The sequence below is a fragment of the Arachis hypogaea genome, chromosome 1, assembly GCF_003086295.3.
Source record: "Arachis hypogaea cultivar Tifrunner chromosome 1, arahy.Tifrunner.gnm2.J5K5, whole genome shotgun sequence".
Lineage (NCBI taxonomy): Eukaryota > Viridiplantae > Streptophyta > Magnoliopsida > Fabales > Fabaceae > Arachis > Arachis hypogaea.
This window is the reverse complement of record NC_092036.1, coordinates 20,806,501-20,833,746: the sequence shown is the minus strand read 5'-3', so window position 1 is coordinate 20,833,746 and position 27,246 is coordinate 20,806,501. Positions and strand designations below refer to the sequence as shown.

Here is a 27,246-nt window from a genome sequence, read left to right as displayed (position 1 = left end):
GTACTAGCTTTTCTTGCTTTTTCCGTAGCTTCGTTTTTAACTTTGGTGAGTGTTCTGGTTTTGAATGTTTGAAAGTTTGGATCTTTTTTGCAATCTTTTACTTGTTGCTTGTGATGTGCTTCCTTCTTGTGGTTTTTTCTTAGAATTTCTGTTGAGACTTTCTGGGATTTTACTGTTGCTTTCTGGTTGCTTTTGGTGCTGGTAGAAGATCCGTATCTGTTTCTTACTTTTGGAGATTGCTTCCTGTTTGATCTTTTTCAAAAAGGTTGCATCTTTAATCGTCCAATGCTTTGTTGCTTTGGGAATGTTTTTGTTTGGTAGGCTTTGTAATCATTTGCTGTGTTTTTCTTTGATGAAAAAGCGCTTTGTTGTTTTGAATCCTTTTTGAGAAATGCTGGGATGCGATCTGTAGGGTATTTCTGGAAACCTTACTTTATTGTTGCCTCCAAAGGATGCCCCAGGGCTTTGGTTTGAGTCCTGGGGTTTTCCTTTTCTTGCTTTTCATTGCCTCAGAAGTATTGACCGAGTTATTTTCCCCTTTATCCGAGATGTTTGTAGTAACCTCATTTTCTTTTCTTACTTGTAGGATTAGTTGGCCTCATGTCTTCTCGCAATAACATTGTAGAGATGTCTTCCAGAATTTCCGAGGGGGTGTCCGATTGGCTGGACTCCCTTGTTTTGTTGTGTGTTTCTGTTGTGGATGCTAAATTTTGCACAGAGCTGAGGAAGCGCCATAGGATTTGTGGGAACAATGCTCGTGAGGGGGATTACGAGCTTGTTTCTCCTGATTCTGATGAGAGGGTTTGCTTTCCGACTTCCATCGAGAGGGAGCGTCCTTTCTTCTATGCCTATGAATACTTTTTCAGCCAATTGAATGTTACTTTTCCTTTTACTGCTTTTGAAACCGACCTGTTGTGGTCGTGTAATATTGCTCCATCCCAACTTCACCCAAATTCCTGGGGTTTTATTAAAATTTTCCAACTTCTCTGTTGTGAACTAGATGTAACACCTTCTCGGACTCTTTTTCTTTACTTGTTTGTTTCCGCCAAGCCTGGCGGTTCTTCAAAAAAGAAAGCTTCTTGGGTTTCTTTCCAGTCCGCCCAGGGCCATAAAGTGTTTGCGATGTATGACGAGTCCTTTAAGGACTTCAAGAACTACTTCTTTAAAGTTCGAGCAGTCGAGGGGGCCCGCCCCTTTTTTCTTGATGAGAATGACGAGCCTGTTTTTCCTCTAGAGTGGCAAAAGAATGTAAGAGTGCCACGTTACACATGGGAAATGCTTAGTGAGGTTGAGCGGGCCTTTGTAGTTGTTCTTGAAGATTTATGGGGGAAGCCTCCCCATCTGGATACGAAGAGATTTTTGAGTGATCCATCTTTGGTTCGGGCTACTTTGGGTACTGTCTGCTTTTATTTTTATACTTGCTTTCTGTTCCGAGCTTTTTTCTTCTTCTATGTTTGTAATTTGTCCTTTGTGGTTGATTTTGTGTTCATCAGAGATGTCAAAGAACAATGACTCTATGAAGGCCTTCAAGAAGGCGAAGAAGGCAACTGCGGCTTTAAACATTTTGGCCAAGGCGGCCGGAGAGGGATCTTCCCAGGTTCTAGTTAAACCTCCTGTACCTAGTTCTCCCGGGCCGAGGAAAGCAATTCCTATTCCTCGGGTTCGCTTGGTCGATCCTCCGCAATCTTCTGCTGCAGCTCCTGGTGCCCCTCCTTGTAAGAAGCAAAAGTCATCCGAGCCCTTTAACCTGGATGCCCCAGATTTTGATGCTATCGAGTTTGTCGACCAGCAAATTGCCCCCTATGGTGGGCTTTCTATGGACGATGTTTCTCTTCTTCAGCATCTGGATTTTATCACTAAAAGTAGTGTGAAGATGGCTCATATGGGTGCCGCTATATTCCGAACAATTCAGGGGATTCTGATTCATGCCACAAAATCCTTTATGGAAGAGGCCAAGTCGGAATTTGATCGAATCAAGGGTTTGAAGGAGGAGTTGGAGGTGAAGTTAGCGAAGGTGGAGAAGGAGCTGGAGAGTGAGAAGGCCAGCTCTATTGCCATTACTGCTTCTTTGAAGCTGGCCGAAGACATGGCGTTGAAACATAAGGATAGCTATGTCTCGGCTTATAGGGAATTGATGCATCTTCGGGAGGATTTGGAAACAGCTCGGGTTAATTATGGTGAGCTTCAAGGTCACCTTGTGGGTAGCATAACTGCTGCCTCCGAGAACCTGATGGAACAGTTCCGGGTTGTTGCTCTTGATGCCGACTTGACTCTCATCAGCCTGGACAATGTCGTGAGGGATGGTAAGATTGTCCCTGATGACCAGGATGATGATGAGGCTGATCCTCCCCCCGTGCCTTCTCTTAAGGTGTCGACCTCCTCTGTTCCTTCCGTTACATCTGATCTGGATTGCCAGATTCTAAACCGGGATGATGGAACCGTGGATGCCGTGCCCCTTCAGACTCGCCCTTTTTCCCCTTGTCCTGACGCTGCCAAGAAGGCTCCAGATGTTTGCTGATCTCTTTCTGGATGTATAGTTGGCCCGGCTTGTGGGCTTTTAAAACTTTTCATTGACATTTTCTAGTTGCTTTGTTTAGCAACTTTTTATTTTGAAAAATAAAAAGTAGCTCGCTTTCCCTTCACGGTAGGTTTTGGTGGCCTTCCGGGCCTTATAACTTTTGTAGAGGTAGCTTTTTTGACTTGGTATCTTTTCAGTTTTCTACTGATGTTTGAAATCTTGCATTTCGACCTCTTCGGATTGCTTTGTTTTATTGTTTGTAGCTTGGATCCTTTGAGGTTTGTGACTTATGGGTCCAACTTGTTTCTTGGTGGTTCTTTTGCGCTGGTCCCTCTTTAAGTTATTTCTGTAATCCTCTTTTTTGGACCTTTTTCAGGTCTCTTCCAGGGATTACTTTGATAACTTTTTAGTGGCAGGAGTCCGATTTGGTTATGTCGGTCTCCTTTTAAATTATTTCTGTAATCCTCTTTTTTGGACCTTTGTCAGGTCTCTTCCAGGGATTACTTTGATAACTTTTTAATGGTAGGAGTCTGACTTGGTTATATCGGTCTCCTTTAAGTTATTTCTGTAATCCTCTTTTTTGGACCTTTGTCAGATCTCTTTCAGGGACTACTTGCATAACTTTTCATTTTAGGAAGACTTTATTATGTCGGGCCCTTCTAAGTTAAAGTAATCCTCTTTAATAGGGTTGGCCAGACCTCTTTCCGAGGTTTACTTATAACTTGGGTTGACTTGGTCCGACTTCCGCACGTCGGCCAGTCTTTAAGTTATTATTTTAGCTATATGTAAGACCTCATCAGGTTCTTTTTTTGGATTGCTTTCGATAACTTCTTACATTATTCTGTGTTCATCTTTGCCGATTTGTAGAAAATGGTTGGCATCTTTAGATCGTCCTTTGGGTGAATCGCGTTTTCACCTTTATCAGACGATTATCTTTATCGTGGTCGGGCAGTGAATTTGTTTTTCACTTTCTGCCGACCTGTTGCTTTATAATCGGACGATGAATACTTCAGATTAATGCGTCTTGGACTCTTGTAGAATATCTAAAATATATTTTATTTAAAGGAAAATGCGAATATATACATGTGGGATTTTTCTGGTCTAGGTCTCGACCTGGTGTCTCATTAAAAAACCTTTTCAGGAAAAAGAGTGCATCCATTTAGTGAGACCTTTTACCTTTTCTAACTGTAGTACCTTCGTAGGTTGCAGGCGTTCCATGATCGGGGAAGCTCTCGTCCATCAAGATCGGACAGTCTGTAGTAGCCCTTCCCAAGTACTTCTATGACTCGATAGGGTCCTTTCCAGTTTGCTGCCAGCTTCCCTTCTCCGGGTCGAGTTGTTCCAATGTCATTCCAGATTAGGATGAGATCATTCTCTGCAAAACTTCTCGGCACTACCTTTTGATTATATTTGGAAGCCATTCGGTGTTTTAGAGCTTCTTCCCTGATCCGAGCTCTTTCTTGGATTTCGGGTAACAAGTCGAGCTCTTCTCTCTGAAGTTGGGAGTTTACTCGTTCATTGTAGTGGACTACTCAGGGAGATTCTTCCTCAATTTCTATTGGAATCATTGCCTCCACTCCATATGCTAGTCGGAATGGTGATTCGTTTGTAGTAGAATGGGGGGTTGTTCGATACGCCCATAGAACTTGTGGTAGTTCCTCGGTCCAAGCTCCCTTTGCTTCTTGTAGCCTCTGCTTTAGTCCGGCCAGTATGAATTTGTTGGCCGCTTCGGCTTGTCCATTGGCTTGGGGATGTTCAACGGAGGTGAACTGGTGTTTTATGTTCAAGTCGGCCGCCAGTTTTCTGAAGCCTGCATCTGTAAATTGGGTACCGTTGTCCGTGGTGATGGAGTATGGTATTCCGAACCTCGTAATAATGTTCCTATATAGGAATTTTCGGCTTCTTTGAGTGGTGGCGTTGGCTAGGGGTTCTGCCTCGATCCATTTTGTGAAATAGTCTACTCCTACTATAAGGAATTTTACTTGTCCCGATCCCTGTGGGAAGGGTCCGAGAAGGTCGAGTCCCCATTTCGCAAATGGCCAAGGTGAGGTTACGCTGATGAGATTTTCTGGTGGGGCAATGTGAAAGTTGGCATGCTTCTGGCATGGTGGGCATGTCCTCACAAATTCTGTAGCCTCTTTTTGTAGAGTTGGCCAATAGAATCCCGCTCGGAGTATCTTTTTGGTGAGAGCTTGCGCTCCGAGATGATTACCACAAATGCCGCTGTGTACTTCCTCCAAGACTTCCTTTGTGTTAGAAGTCGGTACACATTTTAGTAAAGGTGTTGATATCCCTCTTTTGTATAGTGTGTTGTTTATGATAGTGTAGTATTGTGCCTCCCTTTTCAGCCTCTTTGCCTCCTTTTTATCTGTAGGGAGTGCTTCTGTTTTGAGGTAATTTATTATGGGGTCATCCATCCTTGATCCCGACCTATTATGGCTAGGACTTTTTCTTCTTCTGCTATTGACGGGTTCTGTAGTATCTCCTGGATGAGGCTTCTGTTGTTGCCCCCTGGTTTGGTGCTGGCTAATTTTGAAAGGGCGTCAGCTCGGGCATTTTGCTCACGAGGTATGTGGTAAATTCTATATTCCCCGAGTTGTCCGAGCTGTTCTTTGGTTTTATCCAAATATTTTTTCATGGTCGGATCTTTGGCTTGGTAGCTTCCTGTTATTTGTGAGGTTATGACTTGTGAGTCACTGTAGATGTTGAGTTTCTGAGCTCCAACCTCCCTAACCAGCTTCAAACCAGCTAATAGTGCTTCGTATTCTGCCTGGTTGTTTGAGGCCGGGAATTCGAATTTAAGGGAGAGCTCAAGTTGAGTTCCTTGGTTGCTTTCGATTATCACACCCGCACCGCTTCCTGTTTTATTCGAGGATCCGTCTACGTATATGTTCCACTCTATGGGGATTTTCGGGGTGTCTGTGAATTCTGCGATGAAGTCGGCCAGGTGTTGTGATTTGATGGCTGTCCGCACCTCGTATTGGAGGTCGAACTCAGACAACTCGATTGCCCATTGTAGGATTCTTCCTGCTAGATCTGTTTTCTGCAATATCCCTTTTATGGGTTGGTTGGTCCGAACTTTAATGGTATGCGCTTGGAAATATGGGCGGAGCCGCCGTGATGTGAGGATCAGAGCGTAGGCAAAATTTTCTATTTTCTGGTAGTTCAGCTCAGATCCCTGTAGTGCTTTGCTAATGAAGTAGACGGGTTTTTGCCCATGTTCGTCTTCTCTGACTAGTGCTGAGGCTATTGCCCGGCTCTCTACTACGAGATATAATATGAGCGGTTCTCTTTCTTGTGGCCGAGATAGGATAGGTGGCCGTCCTAAGAACTCTTTGAATTCTCGGAAGGCTGCTCACATTCCGTCGTCCATTTGAACTGTTTTCCCTTTCTTAAAGTAGCATAGAAGGGAAGAGATCTTATTGCGGCTCCTGCTAAGAATCGGGATAGAGCAGCCAGCCTCCCGTTGAGTTATTATACTTCTTTGGCACAAGTTGGGCTCTTCATGTTGAGTATGGCTTGACACTTGTCTGGATTTACTTCAATCCCCCTTTGTGTGAGCATGAAGCCCAAGAATTTGCCTGCTTCTACTACGAAGGTGCATTTTGCGGGATTGAGCCGCATGTCGTGTTTCCTGATAGTGTAAAACACTTGAGCCAGGTCGGATAATAATGTATCTTCGCTTTGTGTCTTTATCAACATGTCGTCTACATAAACTTCCATGGTTTTCCTGATGTGTTCTGAGAAGACTTTATTCATTAGCCTTTGATAAGTAGCTCCTGCGTTCTTGAGACCGAAAGGCATCACGATGTAACAGTAGTTTGCTTTCGGCGTTAGGAACGAGGTCTTTTCTTGATCTGGCGGATACATGGGGATTTGGTTGTACCCTGAATACGCGTCCATGAACGAGAGATACTTATATCCTGATGAAGCATCTACTAGAGCGTCGATGCTTGGGAGTGGGTAAGGGTCTTTTGGGCAAGCTTTGTTGAGGTCAATGTAGTCGGTGCACATTCGCCACTTCCCATTTGACTTTTTCACCAAGACGACGTTTTCTAGCCATAGTGGGTATTTGACTTCCCTTATAAACCCGGTCTCTAATAGCGCCTGTACTTGTTCTTCCACAGCTTGAGCTTGTTCTGGTCCGAGTTTTCTTCGTCTTTGTTGTACCGGCTGGGATCCCGGGTAGACTGCCAATTTGTGGCTCATTAGTTTAGGATCAATGCCTGGCATGTCGGCAGCTTTCCATGCAAAGAGATCAACATTATCTCGTAGGAACCGTATTAGTGATTCCTTTGTGTCTCCTTTCAGGATCGTGCCAATATTAGTTGTTTTATCCGAGGTGTATCCGATCTGGACTCTTTCTACTTCTCCTTCGGGTCATGGTCGGAATTCTTCTCGCCTCTGAACTCCACCGAGCTCGATTGTGTGGAACTCTCCTCCTTCTCCTCGGAGGTTTAGGCTTTCGTTATAACAGCGACGTGCCATCTTTTGATCTGCCTTTATTGTAGCTATCCCTTCCGCAGTTGGAAATTTCATACATAGATGTGGAGTTGAAACTATTGCGCCGAGTTGATTTAACGTTGTCCGACCTATTAAGGCATTGTAGGCTGAGCTTACGTCGACCACGATGTAGTCTATCTTGAGTGTTCTGCATTGGTTCCCCTTTCCGAAGGTTATATGCAGCGATACGTATCCCAGCGGTTGAACTGGGGCATCTCCTAGTTCGAACAGGCTGTTCGGGTACGCTCTTAGCTCTTTTTCTTCTAGACCGAGTTTGTCGAAGGCAGTTTTGAATAAGATGTTAGCAGAGCTTCCCTGGTCAATTAGTGTACAGTGAAGGTTGGCGTTTGCCAGTATGATCGTAATGACCATGGGGTCGTCATGTCCCGAGATGATTCTGGATGCGTCTTCCTTGGTAAACGTGATTGCTGGGATGTCTGGGGCTTCCTTTTTTCCTTCGACGTGGTACACCTCTTTGAGGTGTCGCTTGCGAGATGATTTGGAGATTCTTCCTCCAGCAAATCCGCCGTGTATTACGTGAACGTGTCTTTCCGGTGTGCGAGGTGATCGTTCAGATCGTCCAGCATCCTCATCCCTTCTTCTCTTTCTTGGTTCGTCATCCCGATTAGCCAAAAACCGATCTAGTTTTCCTTCTCTTACTAGTTTTTCTATGACGTTTTTCAAGTCGAAGCATTCATTGGTGGAATGCCCTCGAAGTCGGTGATATTCACAGTATTCATTCCGATTTCCTCCTCCTCTTTTGCCTTTAAGTGGCCGAGCTGGAGGGATTTTCTCTGTATGGCAGACTTCTTTGTAAACATCTACCAAGGATACCCTAAGAGGAGTATAGTTATGATATTTTTTGATTTTCTCTCCGGAGCGATCCTCCTTTTTCTTGGATTCTTTATCTCGGTAGGCAGAACCGAGCCTTGAGGCTTCGCTAAGTCGAGAATTTTCCTCCATGTTGATGTATTTCTGTGCCCGTTCTTGTACTTCGTCTAAGGATGTCGGGTATCTCTTTGATATAGATTGGCTGAATGGTCCTTCTCGTAGGCCATTTATGAGGCCCATAATGGCAGCTTCTGTTGGAAGACTTTGTATGTCCATACATGTTTTGTTGAATCTTTTCATGTAGTTGCGAAGGCTCTCCCGATCTCCTTGCTTGATCCCTAGCAGGCTAGGTGCGTGTTTGGCTTTGTCTTTTTGTATGGAGAATCGGGCCAGGAACTTTTTGGCCAGGTCGTCGAAACTCGAGATGGATTTTGGAGGTAGGTTGTCGAACCATTTAATGGCTGTCTTGGTGAGAGTTGTTGGAAAGGCTTTGCAGCGAACTGCATCTGAGGCATCAGTGAGGTACATTCTACTTCTGAAGTTGCTGAGATGATGGTTGGGGTCCGAGGTGCCGTCATATAGAGTCATATCTGGAAGCTTGAAATATTTTGGAATTTTGGTCTTCATAATTTCTCTGGTGAATAGATCTTGATCTTTCTGAGAGCTATCCTCTGTGGATGGTCGAGTAGCTTTAGTTTTAAGATCAGCTTCGAGTTTTATAAGCTTATCTTCTAATTCTCGGCGCCGCCTTATCTCTCGGTGTAGATCTTCTTCTTTTTCACGTCGATGTTGGGCTTCTTTCTCAAGTTGCTCCAATCGATTTTGAAGTGCTTCTATTACTCCTGGATTTGATGAATTTTTGTCTCCGTTGGTTTCCGGAGTATCTTTGAGTATTGTGTCCGCGTTTTTATGCGGCGTTCTGTCTTCTAAACCTGAATCGTGGTCATTGTCATGGTCATCCGCCATGTTAATGGGATGACTTCCAGGTTCCCCGGCAACGGCGCCAATGTTCTGAGGGTTATCTGAAACTGTAGGTCGATCTCGGATGAGATCTTCTGTGTTGGTCGGAGCCGACGTGTCCGACAGGTGCACGGCGGCTGGAGCTGGTGTGTCCGACTTGTTGGACTTGGTGGTGGTGCTGATCCTTCGTCCCCAGAGGGTGGGGGTACCTGCAAGGGACTCCGATGCTTAAGTTAGCAAGGGTATTAAGAAGGTATTGAGTAGAATCAGAGTATGAGTTATACCTGGGTGCTCCAGTGTATTTATAATGGTGAAATGTGGCCTCCTGTGGATAAGATAAGTTAGTTATCTTATCTTATCTTTATCTTATCTTTAAGTGAGGTCATCTTTAAGGGAACCGCCTTTATCTCTATGGGCTTGGGCTGCCCTTGGATTTGGGACGTGTTCCTCTATTTGGGCCCTTTGTTTGGGCTTTCCTGTGTCTTGGCCGAGCTCTTTGAGAAGAGGTCGGGTTATCTTGACCTGAAGAGGTCGGTCGCTTTGTCTGTAGAACATCCCGGGTCGGACAACTCGACCCAGGGTATGAACAAGAGCCATCTATGATTAAATCATTAAAAAAATTATAAATTTATTTTATTTTAATTTGAATCTGAATTCGAGGTTATGAAATTAAATTCAAATATGTGCTACTTTTGGATTGCGTAGTACATGTTAATGAAACCAAATAGTACATGAAGAGCACATAAAGAATACAAAAGGTATATTAAAAAAAATATTGCATTCTTTTATATATGTAGAAACTATTTTTTTGTCTGTGTCTCAATTCCAAATATTGGAGCGGTTAATTCATAAAATTAAAAGAATTTAATTAATTTTTTGATTATGGACACTGTACATCCATAAAATTAGCATATTTATCATAAAAATTTTTGAATGCACTATGATTTAATCAATGAATCTGGTTTTTTTCTTAAATAAAAAAAGGTTCTTCGTTTGTTTATCTTTTTTTTATACCATTTTATATGAATTCATTCTTTTGGCAAATTTGTTATTTTTTTGTTTTGCATGGATTAAATCATAATGGATCAAAAAAATTTTTGCCATATGAATTTGTTGAATTCAGTTATAATTATGTTTTTTTTAGTCTGAAAAAGACACCATTAAAATTTAATTTCTTTTGAAATTTAAATATTTTTTTAATTGTTACATAGTAACAATTTGGATTATTATACCCATCTATTATAAAAATTTGGTTTTGGAATAAATTGATTGAATATTATGCTGCCAAAGTAGCCTCTTTTGTGAAAATTGATTTATTCAAAACATAAGGAATATGGTGATATATAATTCATGCGAATATTGGTTAGCCCAAAGGAATGCCTATATTTGGCCGAATTATATACACATATTGATAGTAAATATATATTTGGGTAACTAACTAAGAAAAAAGTAATACTTATTATTTATGCAGATAATAATTGGCCCAAGGGTAGTTTATTGTTTGGCCAAATAATAAGTATTGCACATTTTTGTTTATTTTCTATTAATTAAGTGGTCAATGATCAGCCCAAAGGAATATTATTGTTTGGCCAATTAATAAAAAATATATGTAGTAATAAATAGGTTGCGAAGTTTAAGTCTCCATGTGCGCATTAAGTTGGTCCAAAGAAAGGCTTAATGTGTGACAAGAATTTTGACAATATTTGATTACTGCAATGAGAGTATCACTTACAGTTAATTTTTCTATCCAAAGATTAAAAATTAATGTTGTTCTAGATATCTCAATATAGATTTTTTTCCCATTATTTAACTAATGTTTACTGCATGTTCTTTTTGTTCTAATCCAGAAACTATGGCTTTAGCTACCAATATTTATGCACAAATTAGCAGTATTCCTATGCTGAATGGTTCAAACTTTAAAGTTTGGAAGGATACCATGGAGATTGTCCTCGGTTGTATGGATCTAGATATAATTCTTCGAGAGGAGAAACCCACTTTCACTCCAGAAAATCTCAATGAAATTAAAATAGAGAAGTGGGAGAGATCCAATCGAATGAGCATTATGATAATGAAACGCTCAATTCTTGAGGCATTTCGGGGCTCAATTACTGAGGATAAAGATGCCAAAATAGTTTCTAAAGGATGTTGAAAAATTCTTTACTAAGAATGAAAAGGTGGAGGCAAGTAGTCTTTTGAGCAAATTTGTCTCCATGAGGTATAAAGGTAAAGGGAACATAAGGGAGTACATTATGAAAATGTCTCATCTTGCTTAAAAATTGAAAGCACTAAAGTTAGAGTTGTCTGAAGATTTACTCGTGTATTTCATTTTGATTTCCCTTCATGCACACTTTGGGCAATTCAAAGTGAGTTATAACACTCTAAATGACACTTGGTTCTTAAATGAGCTTATATCTCATTGTGTGCAAGAAGAAGAGAGGCTACAGCAAGATAAGACTGAAAGTGCTCACATGGCTTCATCTTCTTAGTATAAAAGAAAGTGTGATACTACTGCAGATGCGCCTTCTCAGCAGAAAAAGGCTAAGAAACAGGATCAAGTTTCAACCTATTTCTTCTGTAAAAAGGTGGGATACATGAAGAAGGATTGTACCAAATATGCCACCTGGCGTATAAAGAAAGGTATAATTCTTACTTTCGTTTGTTCTGAGGCTAGTTTAAGTTATGCACCTGTTGATACTTGGTGGGTAGATTCTGCTGCTACTACTCATGTAAGTGTTACTATGCAGAATTGTCTGTGGAGCCGACCGCCAAATGATGCTGAAAGATACATCTATGTGGCAGACAGCAATATAGTTGTAGTCGAAGCTATAGGAATCTTTAGATTATGTTTCACGAGTGAATTTTACTTGGATTTATTAGAGACATTTTATGTACCGTCATTTAGATGAAATTTGGTTTCTGTTTCTCGTTTGGACAAATTAGGTTATTTTTGTTCGTTTGGAGATAATAAAGTCTGCCTCTTCTATAATTCGAATAATATTTTCTCTGGTTATTTAGTGGATAATCTATATAAGCTTGACTTAAATTCCTATAATAATAAAATACTGCAAACGGGTACAAAACGAAAACTAAATGAGAATTTGGCATCATTATGGCACAAACGCCTAGGTCACATCTCTAAATAGAGAATTCAGAGGCTCGTGTCGGATGGAATTCTTGAACCCCTAAATTTGGCGGACTTTGAAGTCTACATTGAGTGCATAAAGGGAAAAAGGACAAATGAAAGGAAATTAGGTGCCGATAGAGCTAAAGATGTCTTAGAACTGATACATACCGATATATGTAGCCCATTCCCTACTGTCTCTTGGAATGGACAACGGTACTTTGTTACGTTCATAGATGATTACTCTCGTTACGGGAATCTATATTTAATTCATGAAAAGTCCCAAACCTTGGATGTTTTCAAGTCTTTCAAAGTTGAAGTTGAACTTCAACTTGGAAAGAAAATTAAAGCTATCAAATCTGATTGTGGTGGAGAATACTACGAAAGATATGACGGTTCAGGTGAGCAACGTCCTAGGCCTTTTGCTCTTTTCCTAAAGGAGTGTGGTATTGTTCCGCAATATACCATGCCAGGTAAACCTAGCGTGAATGGTGTTGCAGAGCGAAGGAGCCGAACTCTTAAGGACTTGGTGAGAAGTATGATTAGTAATTCTTCCTTGCCTGAATCACTCTGGGGAGAAGCTTTAAAGACCACAATGTACATCCTTAATAAGGTGCCAAGCAAAGCAGCTAACAAAACCCATATGAAATTTAGACTGTGAAAAAAACCCAGTATAAAGCATTTGTATATTTGGGAATGTCCAGCTGAGGCGCGACCTTATAGGCCGTATGAAAAAAATTGGACTTAAGGACAATTAGTTGCTACTTTGTTAGTTATGCTGAGCGTTTACGGCGGTACAAGTTTTACAATCTTGCATCAGGGTTTATTTTTGAAATGAAAAATGCGAGATTTCTTGAGGATGTTGAGTTTAGGGGAAAGAAAATATTAGGAATGTTACTTTTGATGAGGATTCTGTAACTGACAATGATCAGGTTCTTGTGCCTATTATTGTTCAAGATATAGTTATAGTACAAGAGTACAATGAGAATCCTACTGTAGATTCAGTTACAGTACAAGAGAGCAATGAAAATATTGTTGTTGCTCTAGATACTATTATAGTATAGGAAAATAATGAGAATCTTCCTCAATCCTAACCCATACAGCAAGCTCAACAACCTCAAGAAGTGTCATTAAGGAGATCCGACAGAGAAAGGAGAAAATTCATCTATGGTCTCAAACAAGCTTCCCGTAAATGGTATCACAAGTTTAATTAAGTCATTATCTCATCTAGTTTTGAGGTAAATATTATAGATAAATGTGTATACCGCAAGTTCAGTGGGAGTAAATACATATTTTTGGTCTTATATGTTGATGAAATTCTACTTGCCAGTAACGATATAAGCTTGTCGCATGAAACTAAGAAATTTCTATTGAACAAATTCGAAATGAAAGATTTTGGTGATGCCTCTTTTGTATTAGGAATCAAGATACTAAGAGATCTCTCTCAAGGTATTCTTGGATTATCACAAAAGAACTATATAAAAAAAGATTTTAAGTAGATATGTCATGGAAAGTTGTAGACCAATGGACACACCCGTAGCTAAAGGAGACAAGTTTAGTCTCAAGTAATGCCTCAAAATGATCTTGAGAAGACACCAATGCATGATAAACCTTATGCATCAGCACTAGGGAATTTAATGTATGCTCAATATATCATTTATAGTGGGAGTGTTGGGTAGATACTTGAGCAATCCGGGCATAAATCATTGGATAGCTGTTAAACGCATAATGTGTTATTTAAAGAGAACAAATGATTACATGCTTATTTATCGGAGATCAGAAAATTTGGAGATCATTAGGTACTCTGATTCCGATTTCATGACATATGGTTGCAAAACTTTGTCATTGAGCTTTATATAGTAAATGGCATTGAAAGATCATTAAAGATATTTTGTGACAATAAGTCAGCAGTATTATACTCCAACAACAATAAGAGCTTGACAAAATCGAAGCATATAGGCATCAAGTTCTTAGTTGTCAAAGAGAAATGTTAAGAAAAATAAATTTTCATAGAACATATAAGAACAGAGTATATGCTAGCAGACTCATTAACCAAGGAATTGATTCCTAAAGTCTTTCATGAGCATACTGTTCGGATGAGTGTCAATATTTGTGATGTATTGGTTTAGTGAGAATTTATTTTATGCTATATGTCCTATGACAGATAATTGAATTATTTTTTTGCAGAATTAAGTTGATGGTTTGTTTCATGTTATGTAAAATTTTCATTTTACAACATTTTTTTTTGTGTTTGGTCTTAATAAAGTTTTAAAGTTGGACCAGTTGAAAATAGACATGCATGAGATCACTTGGCATGTAATTTTCATATTACTCATCCAAATTTGATCTATGTCGTTAAGTATGGTAGGACGGTGATTGTCGTGGTTTAGTCACGACATTAATGTGATAAAAGCTGCGGTGATTTCATATCTAATATATGAGACGGACCAGATTGTTAAAGTAATGAGAGAAATAGCATTCAGATGCGCGCATAAAGTTCATAAAGATGTGATTATGTCAAGGAACAAGATATGTATAGCCCAACTGGGAGATTGTTAGAAAATTATTTTAATTTTCTAATCTGTATGTGGGCAATACATATATTAATTATAATCACAAATTATGCTATTTCAAATTAAATGACTTATATAATGGTGATCTCACTTATTGTTTTAAATGCTAAATTGAATAAGTCATTATTACTTTTGATTTGGAATTAAATGAGAATAAAACCAGATATTATCTTTTGTTCTTTAGATAATTATCTTTTGGATTTTAGATATATTGTCTTTTGGACTTTAGATACAATTTTTATTTGGGTTTTAGAGTTTAATGAGTGCCATGCTCAAATATAAATAGGCCTTTAGGGTTTGGGTCCCTAATATACCAAAGCCGCCTTTGTTGCTCTTTTCCCATCAGAAGAGTCACAATTCAGCCGTCTAGAAATACAGAAGATTTTGGTTGAGGAAAATCGAAAGAACCACAAAATCCAAACTCTTCCGATCGTATGATTCATGTTTATAAATTCAGGTACGCTTCCGCATTCAAGTATTTCCTTTCTTAATAATTTAACATAGATAATTTTTGGGTTGAGAAAATTCCAACATAGGAAATTTGCCATTTAATAATTATTGTTTATAACATGAGTTTAGGTTTTGGTATGAAAAAAAAAACTTTAGATTTCCAAAAAATTTATACAGACTTTTTTATATAAAACTCAATAATATCAAAATGGAGCAGAGAATAAGGAAAAAAAAAGTTAGCAAGTGTAAATTTAATTAACGTGTATAGGGCTTATTTAAGTTTGATTAAAAGACAAAAATAAGATTAAGTTAAAAAATACAACAAACCCAATTCATAATTAACATATTAATAGATTAGTTAATTATAGTCTTTATTAATTTAAAACTCTTAGAATTTGAGTTATTATTTTCGAATTAAATAGACGTGATAAAAAATGTTGGACTACAAATTAAAATTAAAATTTAATTTAACAGATATTAAAATACTGGCATATTACATTTCAAAAAAGTTAGAACACATTATAAGCATTACTTTTAAATAATATTAGCGGCTCGTTGATAGTTATTAACGACTTTTCTACTATTTTAGGTATAATTTTTTTAATATTTATTTAAATAATTAATTTTTTAATATTTATTTAAATAATTATTTTTTTTCAAAAGTTATACAAGATAGATAAATTAAAGGAACAAAAGTTTATAAATGATTAATAGAATTAGTATGTTTAATTTTAAGTGAATTTTTTACTCATTATATTACCGAACTATATCATTTTAGTTAAATAAATTTTATCTTTTTAATTAACTCAAATGTATTTAACAAAATTTTAATTTATCATTTTGTTAAGAATTTTAATTTATAGTAATTGTAATATATGTAACAGAAATCCGATATATTAGTTTGGCTTTATTAGTAATTAAATATTTTAATTTTGAGATAATAGACTTAAAATATCTCATGTTTCTTTTTTTAAAGTGGGCAGTTATGAATTTTTTTCTATAATTAAAAAAAATGTTTCACTAAAATTGCAATACTAATTTAAATTTGACAACGGAGCAATGAAATAGATATCAATGTAATTTTATAACCAAATTTTTCACAATCAACAATACATAATGAATTTTGCTCTCAATTGCACCCCTATGATTAATCGACCTTAAATCTAGAGGTTGTTCCACTCTTTTTAAAATTCATTATAAAAGTATTTTTGGTCAAAATTTAAAAAGAGTATATTTGTATTCTAAAATAAACTAATATGCTATTTTAGTATCAAAAAATAAAATTTAAATGTTCAAATTCTAATATAATCAAACAATAGCAATTATTCATATAATAGTATTGTGAAAATTACTCATATAAAAAAAAGGCCAAAATATTATTTAATTTGAAAAATATAACTCAAATTCTAAGAGTTTTAAATTAATAACGGCTATAATTAACTAATTGTTGTGATAAAAATGGGATATAGATGCTTATTTACTTATTTACGATGAGCAGTTCATATTCTCATAGATTAAGCACATTAAGAAAGCATTAAAAAAAATTAAAAATATAAATATGTTATACGTATATAAATAAGAGGCTAAAGCCTCAAAAGATACACATAATAATAAAATAATTTTTTCTCTTTTTTTATGTTACAATTATTTTGAATAATCTTCTCTCTCACACTTTATAATATTAATAAATATATAATTTTTATTATATATTAAAATAATAATTATGATGAATTTATTATTAGACGTATCTAATTATATTTTTTTATTTTATACTTATCACTTTTTTCTTATTTATTTATTTATTTATTTTATAATACTAATTCATTAATACGTTATTTATGAATTACGTTTGTTGTATATTTTCAAGTTAACCTTAATTTTTCTTTTTCAAACTTAAATAAGCCCTATGCGTTAATTAAATTTACACCTTCTAATCCTTTTTTTTCTTTCTTATTGTCTGCTCCATTTTGATATTATTGAGTTTTATATAAAAAAAGTCCGTGTAATTTTTTATGTGAAATTGAACAAATCATGTCTACTTTTGAAAATCCCACGAGCAATTAACCTTAACCTCGGTCAAGTTGAGTTATCTAGTCATTATAGATATTTTCATTTAAGATTATGTTAGATAATCAATGATTTTTTTGAATTAATATAAACAATAGATCTTAAAATTTGTCTAATTCAAATAAAACACACTACATTCTAAATTACTTATCTACATCTTAATATTAGAATAATTATTCGCACATATAATAAATTAAATATCTAATATATCTATTATTTATATATTATTTAATATTTTTATTGTCTACCTATATTTTTTCTATCATCAACGGTAGAATTATGGAATAACATTCATATGGAGTGGATTAGACGTAAAATGTATTCGATTAAAGGTGAGTGCATCGGCATGTCTAAAAACATTCCTTTTCCATATCCCTTTCTTAACAAGTTAACATTCAGTTAAGAATATATACAAGAGAAACATTCTAGCTTCATCACTCTAGACTGGTCTAAAGCGGCTTCCTTTCCAAACTTTGTTTAAAGAACACGATATATACATAACTGGACAAAGAAAAATTAAATTTGCTGTCAGAGACTTCCCAAGAATTTTATATGTAAATTACAGGATATTTAACATTATTAATAATAAATATTAAATAAGATAAATTTTAGTTATTTTAATATTTATTAATTCTAACAATAATTAATAAATATTAAATAATAAAATAAATTTAATTATTTTTAATTAATTTTTTTATCAAACATTTTCGTTAATATTAATGTATCACTACAAGGTAGTCGCCAATTGGTGGCGGTTTTTTTCTTGATTAGCGGCGGTTTTAAACCGCCGCAAAATTAAATGCCGGCGGTTGATAGAAACACCATGGATATGGGCGCCGGAATTGGGTTTGGCGGCGCTTTTCATAAACCGCTGGTATAGTCGCCGCTAAATCAAAATTTTGAGGCACAAAATTGAAAATCGCCGCCCAATGAGTCTTTCACGGTTTCCTTCATATTTACCGGCGGTTTTCTAACCGCCACAAGTTGGCATGATGAGTCCAAGTTTCGACAAGTTTAGCGGCGGTTTTAAACCGCCGCCAAATGGGACATCAGTTTATGTTAAAAGTTACCGGCGGTTTGCAACCGCCGCCATATGTAACATTTTTTGTTATATCTGAACCCAAATAGCGGCGGTTTTAATTTAATAAAAATAAAAAAAAAAGAAATTTTCGTTTTTTAAATAAAACACTCGTAATTTATTTAAAATATTATTGAATTATTCTTTTTAACTATTTTTTTATTTTCCATTATTATAAGAGTGAAAATTTTCAACAAAAATAGAATCTAAACTTGTAGCAAAAACAAAATTGAAATATAATCAAAACAAATTAATATATCCATCAAAATACGAAGTAAATAAAACGATTTCGTAGAGTTGCTCAGTCTAATTCAATAAAATGTTTACTTCAATGTAAAATAACTCCAATCCTAATATTCTATTTTCACTCTATCATTCCATGAAACTCATCCCTGCAGCGATGTCTGGTGGTAGCTCCACACCCTGCCTTTGAAACAGATAAACCAGAGCACTCTCCATTGCCTTCATCTTTTTCTTCTCTGCTGCTGCCTCGTCCTCCATTACTTTCATCTTTTTCTTCTCTGCTGCTGCCTCGTCCTCCATCGCCTTCCTCTTCAACTTCTCACCTTCCAGCTCTGCCTGCAGTTCAAACAGCCTCCTCTGGGTCTCTTCTAGTTGGACTCCGTTGATAGGCGCATGTGAATTCGGACCGAATAGTTGACTAGGAGTCGGTCCAAAACCCATACCACGTACTCTACTCGGTTTTTCTTTTCCGAAAACCTGAGCGATGGAGTCATTTTGAGACAACATTCTGGCAGACTCATCTTGTTGTTCAATTTCCTCAATTCTTTCCTACATACACAAATTAGTAATCTCCTCAATTAACTGTATCACTTACATCACAATAAGAAACACACAAATATAGAAGCATAAAAGTTAATATTAAACATAAACTCCATATACGCAACGCATGGTGTAGCATTTTTTAAGCTTGGAGCATGCAATATCAAAGTAACATGGAAAGATATGCATTATCAACCAAAACCCAAAAAAATAGGGGTAATTCTCCTAAACTGACTTGTGTTAACCTTTATCAATTAACAAGTACTACTTACACCAATTGCTCTTGCTTCATCATTCATATATGAGCCATCCTTCTTTTTGTGCACCTTAATCCATAACTCTCCTCTACCGACTATCCTTCCTTGTTCTTCCGACTGTAACAACAAAGTTTTTGCATTAATGTTTTCCACAAAATCAATGAAAATTTAGTCACAGAGATACTAGCATAACTAAATAAAACAAGTAAATTACCTCCTCTTCCATCCGCCGTGCGAAGCTTTTCGAGCCGCCAGTGTGGGTATATTTTTGTTTTGATCGATTCTCCGCGTTTTTTCTGCACTTCTCCTATTGGTCCATCAGAGACAAAGGGCGATTAGAATCTAATAGAAAACCTCTCAATGCATGCATAATTGGTATTCCTGTGTAACAACGATACAGTATATTACCTTCGTCTCAGGTTCGGCGCGATAGTCAAGGAACCATCTTCAATGCTCTCGATCAATTCCCGGTGGTCGATTCTCAAGATTTTGATCAGTAGTGAATGTTGGCTCATAAAAACGATCATACAACCTCAGCCTTGTTTCCTTCCAAGCCTTCCCCATACTTTTCAACATATTTTTCTTAATAATTCCTTCGCTATCCTCATCGAAGTGGAAAATTTGCTACACAGATAATACGAGTTGTCAATAATTGTAAAAATAAGCAAATTTAATTTACTCGGGATATAAACTTTTACCTTGACACATTCGTTATAAACTTTGTCTTTAGTGGTAATCTGATGCCAACTTTTCCTACAGATGGGAAATTTTCCATAATCAGATCCCAGCAGACCAAGCACGCCACTCAACAGTTCAGCTTCGTCTCCAATTGCTTGCTTTGCGTTGTTGAATCTGAGCACGATCTTCCTAACGTTAGGTCGTGCCATAGCATCCCTCACGCTTAGTTTTGCCGGCCTGATTGTGCCCTCAGAATCTATAAGCCAAATATAACATTTGCGTTGTGCACATCATGCGATAAAATTTATATATAACATAATAATATTAAAATACTACCTTAGTATACACCTAACAAAAGAATTACGATGGATCAATTCAGCATATAACATGCATAAAATGGTGTAGATTTGCAACACTTGAAAATTTTTTTTAAAAAAATTACCGACTTTTAATTTAAAAAACTAATAACAAGAACAAATTTACCGCTTTATTTGAAATGTAGGAAAAAATAAAATAAATATAATAAATCAGAATCTTTTATAATTATTTTGACAGGTCACAGAATATATTTTATTTAATTAAAGATTAAAAAACCACTTTGCAAACAAATGGAGAAGGTCAAATGTCATTGACCTGTTTTGCAACTGAAAGCATTTAGGATGAACGAATTAAAGTATTGTGTAAATTAATAATAGGTGGAGCTTAAATGATGTTGATGGAAGAAAAATAATTTGAAAAAATACCTATGATCTTAACAGTCCAAAATTCTGTAGTCTTGCATCCTCTGCGACTCTGAATCACAGGAGCATCATGGAGCTCGTCAACTTCTTCTTCAACAAGAGGTTCCTCATTAGCATTAGTTTCCAAGTTTAGATGGCCTGTCAGCGAGTTTTGGGTACTATTTGTGCTCATCTGTGGAACAGGCCTTGGTTCACTTCGCGGGGGACGGAAAGGACGTGAAGTAGCGGGGACACTATCACCACTTGCGGGGACACTTTCGTCATTGGTCGGAAGAATTTGAGAGCCATCATGGTGGGAGTCCAAAGTCGCATTCGCTCCCGTTTGAGGTTGGTGAGATCCTGGTCCCAATTTAGATTTTTTCGTGAATCGACCTTTCCGAGCCATCATAAACTCCTTACGCCAACAAACACCCAAAAAATAATAAATATAGTCCTGGACCATAACACATGAATTAGTTAACAGGATAACCAAGTGGGCTTGGAAGAATGCCCCTCGTAAATATTAGACCATCATAAATTGATAGATAACTGGTGATTACCGCAGCAGTGAGGGGACGATGTAACAGCTGGGCCAAACGGACGAGCTAACAGCAGAGAGGACGACCTAACTACGCAGTCAAAGACAATGAGGTGTCAGAGCGCGAGAGTTGAGAGCTCCTCGTTGGGGGTGGGGCTTCGTTCACTGTATTCAGGACTAAGTGTGAGGTAGAGCTGGGGTGTATTAGGATTAAGAAGAAGAGGTGGGTCACGGCCGATTGGTATTTCATATGGGGAGTAATCAAATTTGGCGGGTGTTTGAAATATTTGATATTAAACGAAATCCCTAATTTTGATTGTTAGAGGGAATTAACAATATTAATTCTAATAATAATAATTTGAACCATGAAAATATTTCGCCAAGGAAACAGAACACTAATCGGGAGGAATATAATTTGAGAAATCTTAAAACCAATAAATATTGCACAACGTAAATTTGCTGTTGATATTTTAAATTTTAACATAATAACAATAATAGTAATAATAATAATACGGTATGTGGGTTAAACATAATAATAATTATAATATAAAATTTTACATGTTATCAACAGTTTTTTCATTTTTGTTTTTCAATTAACTTTAAATTTAACATTTAAATTTAGCCCTCACTAGCTATTGATTTCTTTAAGATTAGCAATCTATGTTTTCATTTTAACATTTTATAATAATAATAATAATAATAATAATAATAATAATAATAATAATAATAATAATAGGGTAAAATAAACAATAATAACTGGGTAATAATATTAAGTTGTGATAAGAATAGGCTTGGTTTTGTAAAATCTTACTTTTTTAAAATAGCTTATGAAAAATAATATAAATAGATAGAAGGTCATACCTAATATATGATAGAGATGTATTTGTGTTGATATTTGTGAATGTTAAGTTGAAAAATAAAAAATATATGAGACCAAAAAAAGCTATAATAATAATAATAATAACAATAATTATAATAATAATAACAATAATAAATACCAATATTAAATAATATTAATAATTAATAAAATAAGAAGGACGTGAATATAATAATAATGTGAGTAGTTATAAAAATAATAATAACTATCAATAATAATAATAATATTAATAATATTATTAATAACAATAATAATAATAATTACTAGCATATTTCTAGGTACTTTTTCAGACGTCAAAAGAAAGTAAAAAAAAATAGATAGATTGTTATTTGTTAGTTTGTAAAAAAAAATAGATAGATTGTTATTTGTTAGTTTGTAAGGAAAATATCATAGCAAAACATTTTATCATTGTGCCAAAAATTTTTTGTTAATCAGAATCTTGCGATAGTCTTACGATAGTCTTTCAATAAAGTGCAGAAATACATAAAGCAGTAGACCAAGGACCTTCAATGCAGCATACTAACGATCCCTAATAACAATCTGAAGAATTATAAAGTCACGACAACTTCAAAAAACAAGTCTTGGACATCCTATAAATCAACATCCTAATTCTTCAATTAAACTACTGCAATATCCTCAAGGGTTCAAGTATCTAGTCGCCCACATAGCTAGGTGCCAGGCATTTTTCTCCTCAGGTGACATTCCACTATAAGGATAATCATTCTCTTTCGGCGTTTTATTGAGGTCATACGACAGCATCGAGGCATTTTGACCAGCAGAATCAGCCTCTTCAGAGCCACCGGAGGGGACAACGTCCTCTTTCTCCTCTGAATCCGGAACCACCTCTCCAGCAGCTTCGGATGCCTCCTGAATCTGGGAAAATGTTAACCCTGAGAGGTACATCATAGCACAAAATAGGCGCAGAATTTCAAGAATTAGTGTATGAACATAATCAAATTACATCGTCAAGAAGTAAAGTTGTCTATCTTACGTTCCCATAGACGTTCAAGTCTGTGTTCTATGAGTTTGAATTCATCTTGTGCTGCAATATCCAGTTCAACAACAAGAGTATTTTCATATCGTGCCTGCACAACACATCACAAAAATAATGTAGAAATACTGTTTATAAAAACCTGGGACAATCTAAAAACATTCAAATGATTCGGAACCTAAAACATAAAAAATCAGGTGACTCAGTAGTAGAATCATTACATTTTATTACTTGAGATAGCATTTCAGATTAGAGAGCAAGAAGACTATGGCATCAAATAAAGAGAACACCAGTAACACCAGAAACAGAATGAATCTTTTGGAGTGCTCTTTCTGCTCAAATCAGAACAAAGAATATGCCTCATGCACACAGATTAAGGTCTCAAATTGATACAAGATATAAGTGACTCCTGAATTGTTGCGGGCTACATTTATTTTCAACTGGTTTGGTTCAATTTTTGAACCTAAAAATTAGTATGTGGAGTAGTGTGGTTTTTCTAGTGAATCAAATCATGCCAAGTTATAATTGCAGCACTAGAACCTATTGAAATACATAAGTAATATCCGATAAGAGTGTACTAAACTAGGACCATAATGGGTTTAAAGTTTTTGATACCCAATCATTGCAGGTTTGCGGAGTTGCTTTCTGCTTAATACAATATACAGTTAGGTGGATTTACTTGATAGTATTACATTATACCCATTTTCCTTTTTATCCATTCACAAGTACACGAAGTGATATGCCAGATAATAACTTGATATGCATATTACGATAGAAATAAGTAAGTAGAGAGGATATTGGAGAAAGAAAAGATATCAATTAATAGAAAGTTATACTTGTGTCATGAGGCAATACTCTCTTTATACTGCACTATGCACTTCTCAAGTTTCAACACCTATATATCTTGATACTTATTTGAGTTAACTAACATTGTTTAGCTTCAACTACACAAGTAGCAAGTTTCTATGCATCTCAACAATAATGTCAACCAGAAAATCACATGTAAGCATCGAATTTCATCTAAGTTGGCAATTAATTAAACTAGGGTGAGTAAAATTGTGATACATTAGATAAATAGCAAGGTAATACGTGAACATTTACCTTCACCTCGTCGAGTATCTTCTGTGAGAACCACGTCTCCGTACTTGTTACAAACTCAAACCTAAATTTAGCCCGGTACTTTCAATCCCAGTGAAGCATTTCCTAAAGTTTTAAAATAATCACATGAATATGGTTGCTTTCCACGAATAAGAAGATGCAGTACAAAAATAAATTGGGCAGCATGAAACAAACCCTCATCATTGGTCCCGGCGCATGAGATATGGCTCGATAGAGGTGACTTTGTCCAGAGAAGGCATCCAACCATGATTGTATGCGGGACTCTTTAAACCACAACTGTCTTGCAAAGGACGTTGCGTGGTCCAAGGAAGAGAATGGAGACTCAGCTATCATCTTCTCTGCGAACCAACGGCTTCTGGTAATGAGAAAGAAGTCTCTGCTCTCCAATTTCTCTGATAGTCCACCAAAAATAGGAAGAATGTACAAGGACAATATAAACATGTGATTGTAAGAATTCTAGTTGGAGAGGTAACAGCATTGTGACGACATAGTTGAATAAAAGAGCTTTATATGAGAGGATAAGTTTTAAAAAATCTCAAATAAGTCACTATAATCAACATATTATCTAGTGATATGACTAAAATAAAATCCAGTATCATATATCCAGAACTGCCATGAATATGAGCTACATGCATGGTGGAGAACAGTTTTTTAGGAATCAGCAGCCTTGTCACAATCTTCAACCCTTTCACCAGTGGACTCCTCTAAATCACCGTCTCTTGTCAACCGCAACCCTTCGACATCAAATTCAGGCAAGCTAGTCATACAGGCCTGTGGATTAAGGTCGACCTCACAATATTCATAATCTTCGCCCATGTCAAACAAATCTCTTGGCTTCACGTGGACTACTACACTCCATCCACTCTCCACCTCATCCTCTACGTAGAACACAAGACGAGCCTCAGATGCCAATATATACGGCTCATCATCTTCTCGATCACCGGTGTGAATCGGAGTGGCAAAATTAACACAGGTGTGGCCAAGAACGTCTTGCCGGATGCCTCTGCCCGACGTGGTGTCTGCCTAAATACACTTGAATAAGACTACATTGAATTGACCACTGTAATTTAGCTCGATGATGTCTAATAATTTCCCGTAATACGAGACGCCGCCGACAGCAACATTGGCATCCCGTTTACTTGCATAACTTCTAGTATCCGAAGTGACATAAACCCCGCTATTCTGTGTTTTCATCCCTTCCTCCCTCGACATGGTCCTAAATTTAAATCCATTGACGTTGTAAGCTGGATAGCGTTTGGCCTGAGCGAGGGGACCGTAGGCGAGCCACTACAACTCGTTCGAATGATTGGTGCTTCCAAATGGGACATGGCATTGAACCGTTAGAGACAAGAGGGCATCAAAGGGTAGTAGGATCCTGAGATATTAAAGATTACCTTATGCCTGAACCAACTGGCAAATTCTCTGTGTACAACGCTATCTATTTGAGACGGGAACCTTGTTCTACTCCGCAGTTTTCTCTTTGTGATGGCTCTGTACTCACTGTGCATACAAAAGGTTTGTTCAAGTTTAGTACAGTCAGTACCAAATTGGCTCACTATATAATTTTATAGCTCAGGCTATGTACTTACTCTAAGAATTTCTCTACTGCAATGCAATTGACCAGTACATGACGATGTGCTTGAAGCTTTTCGGTTGCTGTTATAGTAAAAAATGAACTTGCCCCGACCGCCTTTCCAACCACTGGGAACATGTTGGCAATCTCGCTCGGTGGAGCATCGATCGACTGGTCGTCAACGCGCGTCGGTCGGTAGATCCTAGTCTCGACATTATCTAGATATCTAGAACAGAATGTGAGAATCTCCTCGGATAAGTAGCCATCTGCAATCGATCCTTCCAGTTGTGCCCTGTTACGCACGTACTGCTTGAGACGACATAGGTACCTTTGAGAACATAACGTACAAATTACTAGATGACAGCTATCCGTTTATAAACAGGTCGAGTTATATTAAGCGAATTAATACCTTTCAATTGGGTACATCCACCGGTAATGCACTGGGCCACCGAGACGGACCTCCTCGACCAAATGCACTGTTAGATGAACTATAACTGTGAAGAAGGAAGGTGAAAATATCATCTCCATGTGGCACAAGGTATGGACTACACGATCTTGAAGGAGAGGAAGTTGTTGAGGATCTATGGATTTATTGCATATTATTCGGAAAAAGGATGATAACTCAGCCAAGATGGCAGACACTGGGGTGGGTAACACGTGTTTTGACGCAATTGGCAGTAGATGTTCCATTAGAATATGACAGTCATGACTCTTAAAGCCGAATAACTTTCGCTGTTTTAAATCAACACAGCGAGAGATGTTGCTAGAGTACCCGTCTGGAAAGACCACATTCTTAATTGTCCTAAGAAAGACATCTTTCTCTGGATTTCACATGGTAAAGACTGCAGCGGGATACTTTCCACCTTCAACTGGCCACATATCATGTCGGATGCCCATCAACTGGAGATCTTTTCGAGCTTTTAGGTGGTCTTTGGACTTACCGCTCTCGTTCAACATGGTGAAAACAATGTTGTCGCATACATTCTTCTCTATGTGCATCACATCAAGGTTGTGACGTAACTCGTTGTTCTCCCAGTACGGCAAATCAAAGAATACACTCCTCTTTTTCCAGGGAGACTCGTCTTGCACCACGGTCTGCTGTCCGCGCCTTCTTTTACCACCCACCGCTTGCACCTTGCCTTGTGAGACAAGAACACCCTCCAATTGTCTCAAGACATCCCTCCCAGTCAATTTGGTAGGTGGGGATCTATCATCTACCTTGCCATCAAATCTACTCCGGTCCTGTCTATATTTGTGATCGCGATTCAAGAAGCGACGATGACCCATATAACACCATTTCTGACTGAAGGTGAGTCGCATAGTCTCGGCATCCAAATTGCACGTGGGGCAAGCTCTCCCGCCGTAAGTATTCCAGCCAGATAAGTTGTCCTAGCCAGGAAAATCACTGATAGTCCACATCAGTGCAGCTCGCATCTTGAACATTTTCTTCTCACTGGCGTCGTAGGTATCAACATCAGCCCACAACTCCTTCAGCTCATCAATCAGGGGCTGTAGGTAGACATCTATGTCATTGCCAGGACCGGGAATAATCATAGAGAGAATAAAGTTGGTTTGATTCATGCAAATCCATGGGGGTAGGTTGTACGGAA

The 27,246-nt window shown here is 37.2% G+C and overlaps 1 protein-coding gene across 1 annotated transcript; it reads right to left on the bottom strand.

Moving 5' to 3' along the window:
* Positions 1–24,714: 24,714 nt before the first annotated feature.
* LOC112703737 (uncharacterized) lies at positions 24,715–26,956 on the bottom strand. The gene is made up of 6 exons (XM_025755354.1): positions 26,578–26,956; positions 26,046–26,457; positions 25,653–25,964; positions 25,458–25,563; positions 25,125–25,350; positions 24,715–25,082 (listed from the first exon to the last, which is right to left on the bottom strand). The coding sequence occupies exons 1-6, from the start codon at positions 26,954–26,956 to the stop codon at positions 24,715–24,717; spliced, it is 1,803 nt and encodes a 600-aa protein (XP_025611139.1).
* Positions 26,957–27,246: the final 290 nt, after the last annotated feature.